Below are 17,352 nucleotides of genomic sequence, written 5' to 3'. Positions count from 1 at the left end.
TCACCATCTGTTCACCAGTATCACTAGTATTTTTAGTTAAATATATTTCTGGACTTTGATTACATTTCTAATAGGCTGAAAAAGCTCTATGGCTTTATCTTTATTTGTGATTTAGGGTCAAGAATATTTTAATTGAGTCTTCACATGGTTACTGAAGAAAAAGGTCATTGATTATAGGAGTTGGTCTTTCTTACACAGTACCATTAAAAAGCCATTTGCCTTGTCAAGGGAGCATAGTATAAGGTCATACAGTTACTTCAGTGCTACTTACTGCAGTCTGTGTTTCTTCAGTTGTAAATTGAATTGTGTTTTGACTATAAAATTGCCTTCCATGTCTCTGATCTTAGGCTTTTACTGTTTTGATTTAATTTTTTTTCTAGTGGACAAGTGAGAGAAGAGTTTTGGAATTAGTAAGATTTCTGTAAACACAGTTAAACTCCATTTCAGAGATTTCTGAGATAAAAACCAAACTTGACAAAAACTTCTTTTGGTTTGTATATAGTATGTTGTGAGGGTTTTTTTCAGGTAGTAGCATGCTCATAGATGAAGAAATAGGAGACTTTTGAGACCATTGTGATTTTTTTGAGTAAAAGCTAGGTGTACTAAATGCTTGCTGATTTATAATTTAGTGTCTTATATTTACAAAGCTACTGCATTAAAGAAGACACTCATGGCTTAATTAAGAGCTGTTACTTTAAGGCCTTTTTTGAGAGATCCTGAAACTTTAAATCTTTCTGAAACTGGAGAATAAATTCTTGAAGAGCTGAGTTATACTGATTACTTGAAATTTTATTTCCCTTATCCTTCTGGAGATGGAACTGTTTTCCATCTCACTTAGAGGACTTAGGACATTTTGAAAACTCACTAGATGTGCTGACATATGAGGCTTCTGTGCCAAGCTTCTCAGCTGAATTGTCTGGTGACTGAATTTTGTCTGCCACATATTACATAGAGTTTCTGTGAAGTAAAATATAACCATGGCTTAGAGAAAAATGCAAAATCATAGATATAAGTGTAAGTCCTGTAGCAACTAGTTGCTACGGTTTTATTGATTGCCAGTGTTAAAAATTTGGGAATGGACTCTCTTAATTTGCATTCTAACCTTCAAAAACCTTTATTTTTTTTTTCCCCCTCTGTTTACCCTGGAAAGCTAAATTTTCACTTTACGAAACTTTCAAGGGTAACATTAGCTCAATTCCAGGAACTGAAGCTGTGATTAAAAATACAAACTGGTGTGAGATTTTTGACATTTTATGCTGTTATCTTTACTGTTTTATTTTCTAGTCTGTCTGATAAAAGTAAATGTGGGCAGTGAATTTATGTTGCATTGAGAGAACATGATACTCAGCTATGTGAACATGTAGCAGGGAATAAAAGGCTGGATCATTTAACAAAGATTTTGTTTTTTAAAATAAAAACATTTCTGTGATGCCAACTATTTTGCTATTTTTAGCAGCTTGATCCTGTAATTTGGTTTCACATATGTCAAGTGCAAACAGTACTTCTGGATTACAAGGTACTCTGGTGCAGGACTTTGTTTTAAGGAGAACAGAGAGAGTTTGGTTTATTTATTTATTTAATTTTGTTTGGGTTTTTTTGTAGCTCTTTGAGCAAATCCAAGCATTTGAGAGGCAAGCTGAAACATCTTAGACTTCACAGTTTTATGATTAATCCACTGCAAGTCAGTGCTGCTGCTGAAAGGGACATACTGTAGTTGCATTTGTGCTGACACAGTGAATTGTTGGAGAACTGCTCTGATTGAACTCTAAACAGTCTCTGCCGGAGTTCAGCCAGAGCAGTTCGGTGTTCCAGTTCATTACATGGTTGTACAAACTGTGGTTCTGGACAAAAGGGAAGGTGTGAATGTGCAGTGGCAGTATGAGGAAGCACCAATTGAAACGAGATTAAGGTGAAGCCATTACCCTAGCATTTCATGCTGATTTGCTTACATGTAAAAGACTTTATCCCTCATTCCATGTTGTTTAAGACAGTAGGAGGGGTAAACTGCTTGCTGCAAGTTCTGTAGCTGAAGGTGATTCAGAAGCCTCACAAGTGGCTATGACTTTGGAGTAATGTTCTTGTTCTTCAGGAGACCTAAACACTGAGCACCTGACAAATATGATAAACCTTTTATTGTTACTGTTGCTAAATCATCCATATAGTTCAGGTGCTTACTCAGTCATGTGAGTAGCTGTCCCATGACTTTCCCCTTTTCAGAGGAGTTGGACACTTCTGTGTCTTTTTCCAGGATCTCTGTTTAGATATTGCCCTACAGGTAGTGTTAGTGAGAGTGTTCAGAGGACACTGAAGTAATGTTGTGATGGGCATAGTAGAAGAATACTGCAGAAGAGTCTTTTGAGCAACATAGATACTCTTCTTTCAGGTTTGAAAGTATTTGAAAAGTTTTCAGTGTTAGAAGATAAAAAATTGAGTGAGTGGGTGTATAGATAGACTACAGATTTGCATAGTTACTTCCCTTTCCCTCCCTTCTTTCACCTTGTGCTACAGCACCTTGTAATATAATCATAGAATCATAGAATTGGCAGGGTTGGAAGGGACCTCAGAGATCATCGAGTCCAACCCTTGAACCACCGTTGCGGTTGCTAGACCATGGCACTGAGTGCCACATCCAGTCTTTTTTTAAATATCTCCAGGGACGGAGAATCCACCACTTCAGTGGGCAGCCCATTCCAATGACGGATCACTCTTTCCGTAAAGAAATTCTTTCTAATATCTAACCTAAGTTGTGTGATCTTACAATAAGATTTCTTAGCAAGTGTGCAGGATGAATAACTGCTACTTCCTTCAGCTGAATGCTCAGAACACCTTTAATAACAAGTTTAAAAGTCTTGTAATGTGTGAAGATGGAAAATACCTATTAATATAATTTCAGTGTGAAAGAGAAGGGTAGGAACTGGACAAACCAGGCTGCAGGGAATACAATTATACTGTCTGTGCCAAACCACCTTTCTGTTAGCAGAGGGCAATGTTTCTGAAGTTATCGGACTAGGACACTCTAAATACAAGAAACTTCAGTTTTGGTGTAGTTATTATTCAATAATATGCATTGATTACCTTTCCTTGGTAGGTGGGACTTTGGCAGCTGTGTCAATCTTACTTTCAAAGCTTGTAATCAGATTCCCCGTCTTGATTATCTTTGTAGATGTAATCCCCAGAAACTAGATGATACAAACATGGGTACCTAAAATAAGGTGGTTCATGGTTCCCTGAAGTATAAAAGTATTTGGATTTATTGTTTGGCAAGTGCTGTTTAAATATTTCTTACAGAACTTTTTAAAAGATAGGTATTTGATGGGATCAGGTACTTGAAATTGTGATACTTGAGCATAGTCTGTCAGCTAGTTTGCTTTTAAAAGAAACTCTTGTTTCACCACTTAAAAATCATATGCTTAGTGAACATCACTGGCATTGGGAAGAAAACTCCTTCCAGATCTAGAATGTGCAGCTGAGCAGTGTACTGCCTGATTAGCTGATGAGATGTGGGTTTGGATGTGTGATTTTTGTAAATGACTTCCAGATGTTACAGTTGCCAGCTGCGTGTCTCAGTGCTATGTTGTTAGCTCTAGGTTATGAAACAAAATGGATGAAATGTGCAGAAGAGAAAGCAGTGAGCCTATACTTGAAATTGTTCTCACAAGAAAAAAAAAAAAGCACAGCACAATTCTGTATTCGCATTGCTCACTTAGTAATGACAGAAAAGTGTAGATGCTTTTATGTAGGGTACTTGCATTAGTTTTTAGCCTGGAAAAGCTTGAAGGGTCTAGTAACTAAAAGCTAAGCAAGTTTCTGTGTGGCTGTTGAGTTGGGAGCTTTGAGTTCTTCTTTAACTTCTCTTAAACTTCCTTTTGCTAAAACATTACTAGTTTTACAGTGCTAGAACTGAAATCCAATTACTAACAATGCTATCTTTTTGAGTGGCAGAAAACTGATGTTTATTTTGGAGTTTCCCCAGAATGATGAAAAGATCTCTATGTAGGATTTTTTTTAATTTGCAAGAATTTCTTTAAATGTTTTAGTTTGTCCTACTTGTTGATGGAAGGGGGTTAGCTTGAAAGCAAAGCATTTGATTGATTCCTCTGTCTTTATTTTTCCCAGGAAATACTGACGTAACCATGATAGAAGACAAAGGTCCACGAGTGGCTGACTATTTTGTAGTGGCTGGACTCACTGATACAGATACTGCAACCCTCCTGGACCAAGAAATAAGCAGACATGAAACAAAGTCAACTGGTCCAAAGGCTCCAATTACTGACATTGCTGTGATAATTAAATCAGCTGGTGAAACTGTCCCAGAGGGATACACCTGTGTTGAAGCCACCCCTACAGCCCTTCAAGCCAACTTAAACTATGGAAGTCTAAAGAGTCCTGAACTTTTTCTTTGCTACAAGAGAGGCCGGGACAAGCCACCTCTTACTGACATTGGGTGAGATTTCTATAATAATTCAGGTTGCTACTTCAGCCATGTTCAAATCTTGCTCTTCACAGGTGATGATGAAAACAGAAGTGAGAACTATTAAAACCTATTGTCATTGATTGTCTTTGACAATATGTGTTGCTTATCAACAATAAGCAATTCAAAAATCAAAATAAGAAATTAAACTCTCTGATGCAGTGAGAGAATAGTACAAAATTAATTTATAGAAATGGCATAGTGCTAATAAAAAAACCAACATGCTTAACAGTAAAGTGATTACTTGAGAAAACAAATGCTACCACTTTGATGTTTTTTTATGTCTGAGTCATAAGTTCCTAAAGAGTTACTAGTAAAATGGCTGAAAAACTTAGATATTATCAGTGTTCTGTGCTTAATAAATGAGGGGGACAGCCAGGCAGGGAAGCTCTGAAATAATCTTATTACTCATAAAATACTGAGTTTAATGTAACTATTTAGTACCAAGATCACAAAATTGCCCCAAGATATTGAAGTGGTGAATATTAAAATCTATGCTTTTAGCACACTGAAGTAATGCTCTGTCTGTAACAATTCACACAGCACCATGGTATTGTCTAAATTGCTCTAGGTAGCACTTCTGGTGGATAAATATATTGTAAAATTACAGGGGATGTAATGTAGAGAACACACAGAGCATGAGTGAAGGGAACTGTTAAAATGATGGCACAATAAGGAACACATGTGTTTTACCTTAATTTTTAAATTAATAGTAAAATAAAACACATCTATATGTAAGCTGTAATAAATTTAGTTAATTTGATTTTTAAGTTTAAACATGTGAGACACAAGGTCTACATAGCACACCTTTCACCTACAGTTTGAATAACACCTGACAAGTAGAGTCCAGTCAGGAAGAAACTGATAGTGAAATCTTAGTAATGAAGTTACTCGCATGGCAAGATTTCTGCTCCAAGGATTATGGTTCAAGTTGTATAATTAACCTTCTGTGTTCTCATTTTAGTCCATCTTGATCCTCTAAACTATATTCTAATAATCTTCAGTGAAACTGATTTTTCAAATAATTTTTTTCTGTGTATATGACTGATACTGTAGGTTTTGTTACAATGGGATTTGACTGTGTAGAACTGGAGTATGAAGTTATTCTGTGTAGAATTGGAGTATGAAGTATGTCAATCTTCAGTGAGTTTTAGCAAAAAGAAGAATCTCTAGAAGGAATGATTCCTCAAAGGGATCCCTGAACCATCAGTCTTCAGTGTGTGTGCCTTTATTGTACTGACAGCTAGCACATGTTTATTTTCATGGCTCCCACACCTTGTAGAACTTGAATGCCTGGCGAGATTTCATAGTGAATGCCTGATAAACGAAACAGGCAAATAGTTGGCTGGCTAGCAGAGATAGTTTTTAAAGCTGTTGGAAAACGGTGGTGTTTATTCGATAGTAGCATTTATTCTATATTTTGTTATACAGAGATCTTGTTAGGGTGTCACACCTGACAAATCATGGCAGGCTTTTCTGTCTGAGCAGTGATGCATATGAAAGTTTCCCCCCTGCTGTTTTGCAGCCATGTGCAAGAGATGATTAGAACGAGTTGTTTGCTTTTTCATGTGAATTTCATTGTGTTCAAATGATCATGGAGTTTGGGCAAGAGATGTGTTTACAGTCCAAAAGCTGGTTTGGGCTGTTCTCTGATCTTTTAATTAAAGAGCCAAATATGAAAGAATATTTTATCTTCAATCCTTAAATACCCAATAAGTCAGCTACTGTGCTGACTGGATGTAGTACATAGGGGAAGAGTTATATCCCTTGAAAGAGAAAAATCCATAGTCTTCTGTCCCAGATGTATGTATATATTTATATAAAGGTGACTTATCTTACAGTCAGAACATTCATGCAATCTGTGAAAAGTGTTTGTGTCTCTTTCAGGATTATTTTTAGAGAAACTAATTACACAAATGCTGTTTGAAGGGGGATGGGAGCATGCTATACTTATTCTCTGCCATTGTCCTTGTGTTCTATATTTCTGTACCCTTCATCCTCTTTCCTTCCTATTCTTCCTCTGGTTTTTAAGTTGAAATATCAGTAAGCTGCTGTAGTGACTTCACTTACATATATTTAGGTCATGTACAGTGCCTCTAGATGTTGCATTTGCTGTGGCTGGTTTTAGTTGGAAAAATGAAGGTTTGATCCTAGGACAAGAGATCTCTGAGGTCCTTTCCCTACATAGAGGTGTAAAATGTAGTATCTGCAGCTTATGTGTCTATAAATAGCTCAGCTACTTACTAGTCATTCTGTTGCTTTCCTAACTGATATTTTGGCTGATGTTCCAGAAATAGACAAGGATTGAGATTTGAGAATTGTTTTGGTTTAGGTGGCAGTGAGACTTTGAAACAAGATCTTTGTCTTACACCTGCGTTATGGTTATGGGAGAGTTCTGGCACTTGATTCTTAAATGGAACAAAACCTAATAGAAAAATGCTTTTGAAGTGTACGTGGTTTTGCAGTTTGTAACCCTTACTGTAGAAAGGACATCAGACTTGTTGTCTGAAGCAAAGGTTCTTTTGTTACTGAGTAGTGCAAAAGTTAGGTAATTTGCATTGTGTAAGTAAAGGAATACTGGGGCTTTTTTGAACTGGTATGGGAAGGTTTGTTTTGGTTGGTAATACCATGTCAAGGATCCATCTCATTGTGCATTCTGGTTTGTGGAAATACCCGCAGGAGTATTGATTGAACATATGATTTTCTTTGCTAGAGATGTATTTAAAAATGAAAATTGACTCAAATTTCAAGAAGCATAATAGGAGATGGAAGATGTTCTTCACAACCAGTGTTTTCCATTGTTCCTTAAATCCAACCAGTGCAAAAACTGCAGCTGGTGTTTGAAACAGGTTTGGATAATAGTGATGAAACTGGTAACTTGTATACTTAGACAAATAATAATAGTGGTAGCAGTAGAAATAAAATATAAGTCAGTCTTTTCCCTCTGCTTGACACAGTGCTTCTCTGTCCCTCCTCCTGTCTAGTATATTTTTTTTGTTCCTCTATTGATATCTTGCATACTGCAAGAGTTGTTACAGTTATTTTGTATAAGAACTGTTAGATGCAGAAATGTGGTTGGGCATAGAGGAGAGGTCAAGCTGGGGAGCAGCCTCACACAATGCAATCTGCAGTTTGCAATTTGCAGTGCACCTATTTTGAAGTTGTTATCCAGTAGCAGAGTATTCTGTGGTTCAATGTTTTTAGCTCAACGGCTGCAAGAAGGTAGCATCTTTTTTCTAAACTCTTATCTTTTCTAAACTCTGTTATCTGATGTATTGAACAACACCTTTAAATCAGTAAAACTGGTCATGAGAAAACTTAGGTGTACAATGTGAAATAGCCTTATGAAGAGATAACAAGATTTTTTGTTCTTTGTAGGAAAGGCCTGTAGGCTACATTTTCCTCGAAATGAAACTTTATGCTAAAGTTGATAAAACAATGTAGCAAATAAAGCATGCCTAGGATCCAAGACCAAGGTATAAGCTCTTAAATTTTCGTCAATTCAGAAATGGTACTGGTGAGAGTTGCTTTCTTTTTTTTTTTTTTTTTCTCTCTCTTTTTTTTTTTTTTTTTTTTTTTTTTTTTTTTTTTTTGCTTTTGATGGGATGTATTTATGCTATGCTGGTTTAAAACCTGAGATAACACATTGTTTTAAATACAGCAGGAGGGTGATGATCAGACTATTTACAACTGAGATTATTATTGAAGGCAAGAATAATGTTCTCCATGAACATAGCTGCATAAATTTACATGGCAGTCTGATAGCTGCATTAATATACTTCAAATTTGTGTGATTTTTTTTGCTTTATTCAAGTATTCTAAGACTACCCTGTGCATATCCTCAATACTGCAACAAGGTACACGTTTTTTCTATGGCATCAGAATAAACTAATATTTGCATAGTCCAGTTTAAAGATGAACAGTAGTATTTAAGTAATTTAGGAACTTTAGTGGTATATTTTTTTTTTTAAAGTTTTGAGAAATGCTTGAGCTGGAAGAAAAACTTGCTTTTTTTTCTTCAGCTTAAACACATGACTGAAGTTTTCAATGCATACTTATTAGTAGTCTGGCAAACATTTAACCAGGGTTATCTCAGAACAGCAATAGACAATTGATTAATTATTTTTTTATTTTAAACTGAAGTTGTGCTGGATGACACAAGGGGAGTGCAGGTCACAAAATATGAAGTTTTAGTGTGTTACCTTTATCTTAAATCTTGCCATGTGTTGTGGAGCTAAAAACTCACTTGAAGGTGGCAAGTACTGGACGTAAGGCAGAGAATCAAGCAAATTGAACCATTGCTTATCTGGGTGTGGAATGGGAGATAAAGCTTGCTCTGTCATAGCATCTTGGCATTGAAAATATGTAGTGATGTATGGTTTGACTTCTACTTCGTGTGATCAGTTCCTAACAGCTTTACATTGGGAAAGATCAGTGTGAAGTTTTAGCTCACTTAGCTGCTGTGAAGCTGTGAAGAATCTTTCTTTTTTTGCTAAGAATATGGTGATCTAAAACAATGATCTGCACAAAAAATTCAGGTACAGTGTGAATGTTTCTGTTCTGGCAGAATGGAACTTTTGCTGCCCTTCTCCACCTTTAAGAAATGTTATTCAGACTGTAAGCATAAGTCATGACTGGGCTTAGGTGGTTTTTCTTCTGTGAAGATCCATCTAGGAAGCAGACTTGTTTTTTTGTTTCCCCACAACATTCCTTAAAAAGATAAATAGGATAGCTTGAGATGACTTTCCCGACATTTTCTTGATGCAAAAAAATTTTAGGAAATTATCAGTTAACGTGTGTGCAAGCAATTTAAAGTTTTCTCTGTATTCAGTTTTCATTGATAGTGCAGCACTCCTACTAATTCTATAACTATATCCGTTCCATTGCAGCTGATTTTATTTTCCCATGGTTGACATTTGTTACCACAGAGATTTCTTACGATACATGAATGCTTCTGAACAGTTTCTTTGCCTCAAGTCATGCGTGCCAACAGACAATATATCAAATGCAAGTTAGAATGTTGCAGCACGAATGGGTCGACAATTTCTGTGAACTTGTCTGCATGTAATATTTTGTTTCATTCCTGTCTGCAGAGTTCTGTATGAAGGGAAGGACCGCATTATTCCAGGCTGTGAGGTGATCCAAGCTACTCCTTATGGTCGCTGTGCTAATGTTAACAACAGTTCAGCTTCTTCTCAGCGCATCTTCATCACGTATCGACGGGCTCCTCCAGTGCGACCTCAGAATTCATTGGCAGTTACAGATATCTGTGTTATCATTACCAGCAAAGGAGAAACCCCTCCTCATACATTCTGTAAAGTTGATAAAAATTTAAATTGTGGCATGGTGAGTATTTAAAAGCTCCGTTCTCTTCTTAGGACTGTTACAATTGTATTCTACCACTATGTCGTAATCTATTCATTCTACATACCATGTATGAGGCTTCAGTTATTTTGATCTGATTTCCTTTCATGTTAAGGAATTGCTTCTTCATACTGATTACTCAATACTTCAGTTGGCATATTCATGTCTACGTGCTCTTTAGGAGTAGTGTGATGGAATTTTTTATTTCTTAACAATCCTTCTCCGCCCCCCCTGATGCCAGTATTCATGATGAATCACAAGTGCTTTTTTCTTAGTTATTAATAGTGCTGATGTTACTAAGAGATGCAAGAATTATTATTACTGTTGTTTTTCAGTCAGTTTGCTTTTATTTAGTCTGTTTTACATTTAGTTTACTTGGGGTGAAAAAATGAGATTTTTTTCAAGTAGTAGTATATTTAGTCAAACTGCAAAAGCACTGTGCAAAACAATAAAATCTTCAAGTGATGATGTTTAGAGTTTCACATTCACTGATGAGGTTCTTGTAAGAGTCTCCTTTTAAATAACCAAGAAAATGTGAAGCAGCAAATGATCTGCTTCATTTTTCCCTCATCCATTGTTGGAGTAAGTCAGAGAGTAGTGTGGTGATGTAATTATTTTATGTGAATCCTGTGATCTAAAAAATATGAGAAGAGTGAATTCTTGATTTCATGATTTACATGCACTCAGCAGCCAACCAGTGATTTTATTCTGTGATGTCTGCTTTGTTTGTAAGTAAGAGTATATTCAAATGCTTGTTCTTGATTTTTCTGCTGCCTATTGCAATCTTATCTCATTCTGAAATGAAATTTGTGTCTTGCAGTGGGGTTCCAGTGTATACCTTTGTTACAAGAAGTCTGTGCCAGCTTCTAACTCTTTAGCATATAAAGCTGGTAAGTAATTTTAAAAGCAAACTCTTTAAACTTACTAACAGAAGGACCTGAATGCCTTGATGAAAAAAAAATAATAATGCCAAAAGAAAAAAAAAAAGGTGCCTTAATAGGGATAGTATTGTTCTGTATTAATTTAGTTCATCATGACAGGTTTAGTACCTGAGGAACTACAGCAGGAAGCTTTTAGCAAGCATTTCATATGTAACACAAAACCTCGTATTTCTTGTGTTGGTGATGATGGAGAAGGAATAATCAAAAATTTTATTCAACCTTACTTGTATTTCTTTTTACATCTCACAACTAATGCAACATCTTTTGTCCAGCTTGAAAGTTAAATGTTTCTTCTCTCAGGAGTTCCACAGTGATTCACTTTTTTCTACTTTAAGAGGGTGCAAAATATTCTGAAAAATAAACAACAAAATGTCTTTTCTTTAAAAATCTTAGAAAAGCCAGATTTAAATGCATTGCTATAGATTTTGTTTTCCTGAAGAAGTATAAAAAAATCTCGCAAGAGTTTGTAATGAGCACAAATTACACCAAATCCCTTTGAAAGGAGTGAACTATCAAGTAGGAGTGGAAAGCACTGAAGTCAGAGTACCATGAAATAAGCTAAATGAACAGCAGTAGGAAACCAGCAGGAGTCAGATATATTTGGAAGACTCAATAAATGATTTGTTGAAATTGAGTATTTTAAATGAATGGCAGAAAATGTGGATGGTCAGCCAGCTCATCGTATTTTCACTGGAGGCATTGCTGGTGTTTTTACTTTCTTCATAGGAATTTATGGGTACTAAAAGTCATTCCAATGGCACATTTAAATAGCACAGGTAATTCTCAACTGGTTTAAAGTAAAGGTCTTTGCTAATTAGATTTGACTATGTACTGTTTTTCTGAGTGGTTACCTAAAGGAGTGATGCAGTATCCATACACAGTTTTTAAATCATTGTTACTTGGATGATTTAGTCTTATTGTCGTATGAGAGACTTTCTTCTTCTACATATGTAATCTTCAGTTATGAAGTCAAGATAACCAACAGAGTTTGCCATATGTTGTGAAAAATGTGTTGCTTACCCTTTTTAGAGCCTGCAGAGCAAATGTGCTTACTTTTCCTTCTCCCATTCTGAAGGTTTGATTTTTAGATATCCTCAGGAGAACTATGAGTCCTTTCCACTGTCAGACTCTGTGCCTCTCTTCTGCCTTCCTATGGGAGCTACTATTGAGTGCTGGGACCCCCAAACGAAATACCCACTACCAGTGTTCTCAACATTTGTGCTGACCTGCTCTTCTGCAGAAAAGGTATGGCTCCACACTGTGACTAGATTTTGGTTTAGTTCAAATGGCTGCTATGGAGATATGTATGCATTATTCTTCTGTGTTTGAGGAATACTGCAAAATAAATTGTTAAATACTTCCCATTCAAATTATATTTCTTAAGCCTTTGTGTAAGATGAAAGTAAATCAATACAGGAAATAAGCTGGAAGAGTATTTGCTGCTTAGTCTCATGTAAGCTGAACCACACACCTAGTAAAACCAAAACTTGCAGCACATGTATTTCCTTGTTCTTTCAAGTCAGAAGTCTGTGAGAATGGAAATGTAGCCTACGAATTAGAGATATCTGTGTACCACATGTATTAGCAATATGTAAGTTGTTACAGTTTTCCTATGGCTACCTTGAAAGCTACTTCTGTGTGAATTTGTGAAATTGAGTTCTGTAGGTATCTATGTACATGAACAGTAAAATAGTTACCAGAGAACTGCAGGACAGGGAGATCATGCTGAGAGGTAGCATGTGAAATACTTAAACACTGATGAGCTCTGAGTCCAGTGGTGCTGCTGAAGTCACAGGAAGTGACAGGCTCAGAACCCCCAGCTGTCTGCCAGATCTGTGTCAGGCCACCTGCACACAGAGGCACCAGAAATCTGTTGCATGATGGCCCATTTGCAAGAAGGCAGTGTGAGATCTACACAGGTGCACCTGTGAAGCAAGGGCATCCTTTTTTGGGATTGCTCCCTCAGCTGTTGCTTCAGCTTGCCAGGTAGATGTGTGTGTTTTAATTGCATGAGGGAATAAGTGATAGTAATGTGTGATTAGCTCCCTCTGACTAATAAACAGCAGTTTGGCTCTTGCTGGTAACAGCTATACTTCCACTCTGCCTTCCCCTGTCAGGGAAATTTATATATAAATAAATAATAATAAAAAGCAGCTGTCAGTATTTTTCTCATAGAGAATGTATACTGTGGCATCCATCTTTCCCTGTTATTGTCTTGCTAAGCTTGCCAGAGTAGTTCAGGAGTTATGAAAGTGACAAATAGGGAAGGATTATTAGAAAAGATAGCTGTTTAGCTTGATGAAATGACTGAAGTCACAACTAAAATAATTTTATTGTTAGTGTGGTAATGATAGGGGATTTTACTGACCAAAGCATTTACTGAGGGTGGTTGGCTGGTTTTTACTTTATCTGTCAATGGGTAAGGTTTTGTCACAGCATACCCTTTCTTTTCTTCCCTGTCAAATTACTGAGTGTGAATACTTCGTTGAGGACAGTGTAACAAAACAGAGGGAGAGGCACAAGATTCCAGTGCATACTTTGGATACTTTGTATATGCTATATAAATGAAAAGTCATTTCACAAGCTACCAGCAAAGCACTGTAGTGCCTGTTCAGCAATCAAATACTGAAGGACACTTCAGAATTTCAAACCCATTCTCTTGTAAATACAGAGTCTGCTCAGCTGTTTTTCTTCATATTTTAGGTTTATGGTGCTGCTATTCAGTTTTATGAGCCTTATCCCCGGGAGCTGCTAACAGAAAAACAACAATTGCAGCTGGGTCTCCTGACAGCTGTAGAAAGAAAAGTGGTTACTACCAAGTCCATCAACTCCAACAAATGCATCTGTCTTCTCTCACACTGGCCTTTCTTTGAAGCATTTCGGAAATTTCTTATGTTCATCTACAAACTCTCTGTCTCTGGACCTCATCCTCTACCTATTGAAAAGTATGTAAAACACCTTTCAAGTTAATGTGAAGGTAGTTATACCAGCTCAAGAAATAGTGTGGTTTATTCATGTCACACTTAGTTGGTGTATTTTTTTCTGCATTCTTGCTTGCACTGTGTAGTTTATGTTGTACTGATAGAAATTATTACTGCTTCTGTTTAATAGCAGTGGTTCTTGCAGTGCAATAAAAGTGAACTGGATTTTACTGTGGCTTTCCTGTTAAAATGTCTGTTTACCTGTCTCTTAGCTTCCTCAAACACAAAAGATGGCTGGGCTAAAACATGCATGGTAACATTTGCAGTCCTGCATTTTAGAGTAGTAAATACAAGCTCAGGGACTCTGCATTAGCAATGAGTCTCTACCTCTATTTCCAAGCACTTTGGCTAGTGCAGATTGTGTGTGTGTAAACTGTGTAGAGGATACTTTTCATGGCCCTAAAAATTGATTGAAATGTAGTATTACCTACAACATTACTGGCAGTGCAGTATATAGTTTCTCTTAGCTAATAACAGGAACTCTGTAGAGTGGGGTTAGACTGCCCAGGATTTTGAGTAGCTTGCCTAAATGCCAGTGTGTTCTTATTTTTTGCATACTTATCTGAAACTGCCAGTATTAATTTTCAGACATGAAATGTCAGTGAAGGGAGCTTCTGTGTTTTAGGTTGCATAAATAGGTTCTTTGGCTTATGGAAACAGTAAATAAATTGTATCAACCTTTCTAAAACATAGTACCCTAGTAATTGCAAAATGTGATTAACGTTGTTCAATCCCTCAACAGTCCCCAGTTATGGTTTTCTAATATTTTGTCTTTGTTTCAGGCACATATCCCATTTTATGCACAATATACCTTTCCCTTCACCACAAAGGCCAAGGATTCTTGTGCAGGTAAGCAGAACCTTTGCTTTCATTTTTTCATTACAACTACAGCAGCTCCTTTTTCATGCTTTTGAAAGCCTGGTTTCTTCCTTTGAATAGTCGACTGGTGGAATGGAGAGGGGAGGAGATGAATGGGTTGCCTTTCTTTTTCACTGTTGAGGCCTGTGGTGAGTTAGCAAAGGAAACTATTACATGGTTCAGGCAGTGCAGATAGCAGCAGCATCCTACTTGCACTTTTCAAATTTCTGCCATATGTTACACTTTCATTTGATGAGTGCCTTTTGCCTTGCCTCATCGAGGGGATAATTTGTTTCCTTTCTCTCACTGTTGCAGCCCTCTGCTGTGAGTCCAAGGTTAGTCCCCCGGGGCACTGTCTCCTGTGCTTCTCTGTTTAGTCACCTAGCAGCTGTTACATGTTCAACACTGAGTCAGATAGTTTCCTGTGACTTCCGAGAACTGTTTCAGTGACTAATACAACAGCCAGTGAACACAAGTCCCAAAGATCATTTCTTATTTGCGTCTCTTGTTTGATATTGTGACACTCAGGCAGGCAGTTCGTGAGATTATGGATATACCTTTATATAGGAATAATATACTCTGTTTGTATCAATCACATATTTCTTTGTATTTCAGCTCTCTGTCCATGATGCATTAATATTGTCTCAGCCAGTTTCTACACCATTGCCATTAAGGTATCATTATTAATATTTTAAATGTATGCTACTTGAAAAATTCAGAGGCAAGTAGGAATGAGACATAGAAGGAAGACAAACAGAGCCCTGGAACAGGCTGCCCAGGGAGGTTGTGGAGTCTCCTTCACTGGAGACATTCAAAACCCGTCTGGACACGTTCCTGTGTGATGTACTCTAGGTGGCCCTGCTCTGGCAGGGGGGGTTGGACTAGATGATCTTTCGAGGTCCCTTCCAACCCCTAGGATTCTGTGATTCTGTGATTCTGTGTGAAACATTACTGCAATGTTATTAGACTGTGTAAACAGAAGGCTAAATACACATTTGGTTATATTAAACCTTGAGAATAGTATTGTAGTTGTCTTTTTGACATAGACCTGCCCCTTGTGGGAACATAGTATTAATAATCATCCTAAAATAAAGATGAATTGCCAGATTATTGTAGGAATTCTGCAGAAAGAAGAAGCTGTGAGGGGGGAGAAAAAGCATTTAAATATCTTGTATTTCCAGAACCTGAGTAGTTAGCTTTTTTTTTTTTTTTTTAATTACACAGATAGAGTGTTATCTTGTTTATTCTCTCGTCTTGGATCCAAAAGAATTGTTTACCTCAAGCAGTTGTGTGAAATCACAAGTGTGCTAGTACTTTGACTTGGAAAGTCAAAACTATGCCTGAAAATCTATACTTGTGCTTGGAGGTTGATGCAGACTCTGAGGATGCTGCCTGTGTTTTCTGGGCTAGAGCTCTCCATAACTGTGGCATGGGTTTTTGTTTGGATGATTTTGCTGATGATTTGGTTTGTTTTTAAGTTAAAACCCAAAATATTTTCCCTTTCCCCCTCTGCTCTTAGACATTATACTTTACTATTCTGTACACAGAAGAAGCCCATATTCTGTCACATCTGTGTAACAACACAGCCTCTTAAGTGAAATATTACAGCCTGCCACCAAACTGCAAAGCAATGTGTAAGGACTTATTCTAAGGACAGATTTTACATCACTGTGATCTTAGAGATGTCATTACAATTCCTAAATGTGCACAGTCCAAACAGATAAAGTGGAGTCTAAACTCTATTTAGAAATTAAAAGCATGTTGCTATCAGAATGGTGGATTGATTTTACTTGGCTAGTATTAGAATTTGATACTGCGGTTTTAAGATTAAATGGATACATTGAGTTCATATTTTTGGCTGAGGTAAGCCTTCACATGAAAGGTTGCATTAGTTGTTAAACAATTAGATCTGTGTTACTGCTAGGGAGGCAAGGTGCCTATGCCCAAATGAGACCTCATGGCATAAAAAACCAGAACTCACCAGTAACTCAGTATGGCACATGTTACTTTAGCAGCATATTTTGAATTTAGGTTGGTTTTTTTTGTAGCAGTACAAGTCTGGTCCTGAAGTGAGAACTATGAAATAGGTATTTCATGCATGGTTAGTACTAGCACCATACAACTGGTTGGTCGTAAATGATTGTCAGAAGTTTGATAGTAGTGACTGGCTTTTCTTGTGGATTTGTTTGGAGTTTTTTGTTTGTTTGTTTATTTTTAATAAATCCAGTAACATTCTTACTCTCTTTCCTCTTCCACCCACTCCCTAGTGGAGCAAACTTTAGCACTCTGCTCATGAACCTTGGACCTGAAAATTGTGCCACTCTGTTACTCTTTGTATTACTAGAAGGCAAGATCCTCCTCCATTCTCTTAGACCAGCTGTGCTGACAGGAGTTGCTGAAGCTGTAGTAGCTGTAAGTACAAAACTAAGTTCTGCACAGTGGTGAGAGAAATGAGTTCAGGCTCCACAGTTGTTACAAGGCATTTTTAAAGCTAAAATTCATGCACTAGATGATCAGTTTTCCCAATAATAGCATTTGAAGTGCCCTGGTATGTCTTATTGTTGTAACTATAAAGAATGATCACCTTCTCTGCTTAGATAACTAAGAGATATGCTGTAAATAAATTGTAAAAAGTGAAGTTTCTTCTCTGACAGTGTTACAAGGGTTTTAGCAACCTTAGCTCGCTGCATGCAACCTCCTGGGTTTTACTGTACAGTATCTGTTGTCTTGTTTTAAT

General features: G+C 37.0%; 1 protein-coding gene across 5 annotated transcripts in view; it reads left to right on the top strand.

Moving 5' to 3' along the window:
* Positions 1-17,352, top strand: part of DENND4C (DENN domain containing 4C) — a 69,128-nt gene that overhangs the window by 14,915 nt on the left and 36,861 nt on the right. For all 5 annotated transcript variants that reach the window (XM_030467466.1, XM_030467464.1, XM_030467465.1 and 2 more), the window contains exons 2-9: positions 4,117-4,444; positions 9,565-9,817; positions 10,656-10,725; positions 11,852-12,021; positions 13,480-13,721; positions 14,540-14,606; positions 15,231-15,289; positions 16,883-17,027. In XM_030467466.1, the coding sequence (XP_030323326.1) occupies positions 4,134-4,444; positions 9,565-9,817; positions 10,656-10,725; positions 11,852-12,021; positions 13,480-13,721; positions 14,540-14,606; positions 15,231-15,289; positions 16,883-17,027 (1,317 nt within the window). In that variant the 5' untranslated portion in view covers positions 4,117-4,133. The remainder of the gene's footprint in view (positions 1-4,116; positions 4,445-9,564; positions 9,818-10,655; positions 10,726-11,851; positions 12,022-13,479; positions 13,722-14,539; positions 14,607-15,230; positions 15,290-16,882; positions 17,028-17,352) is intronic.

The sequence above is a fragment of the Calypte anna genome, chromosome Z (genome assembly GCF_003957555.1).
Source record: "Calypte anna isolate BGI_N300 chromosome Z, bCalAnn1_v1.p, whole genome shotgun sequence".
Classification (NCBI taxonomy): domain Eukaryota; kingdom Metazoa; phylum Chordata; class Aves; order Apodiformes; family Trochilidae; genus Calypte; species Calypte anna.
The sequence above is the reverse complement of the archived record's forward strand: the minus strand, read 5'-3'. Positions and strand labels throughout refer to the sequence as shown.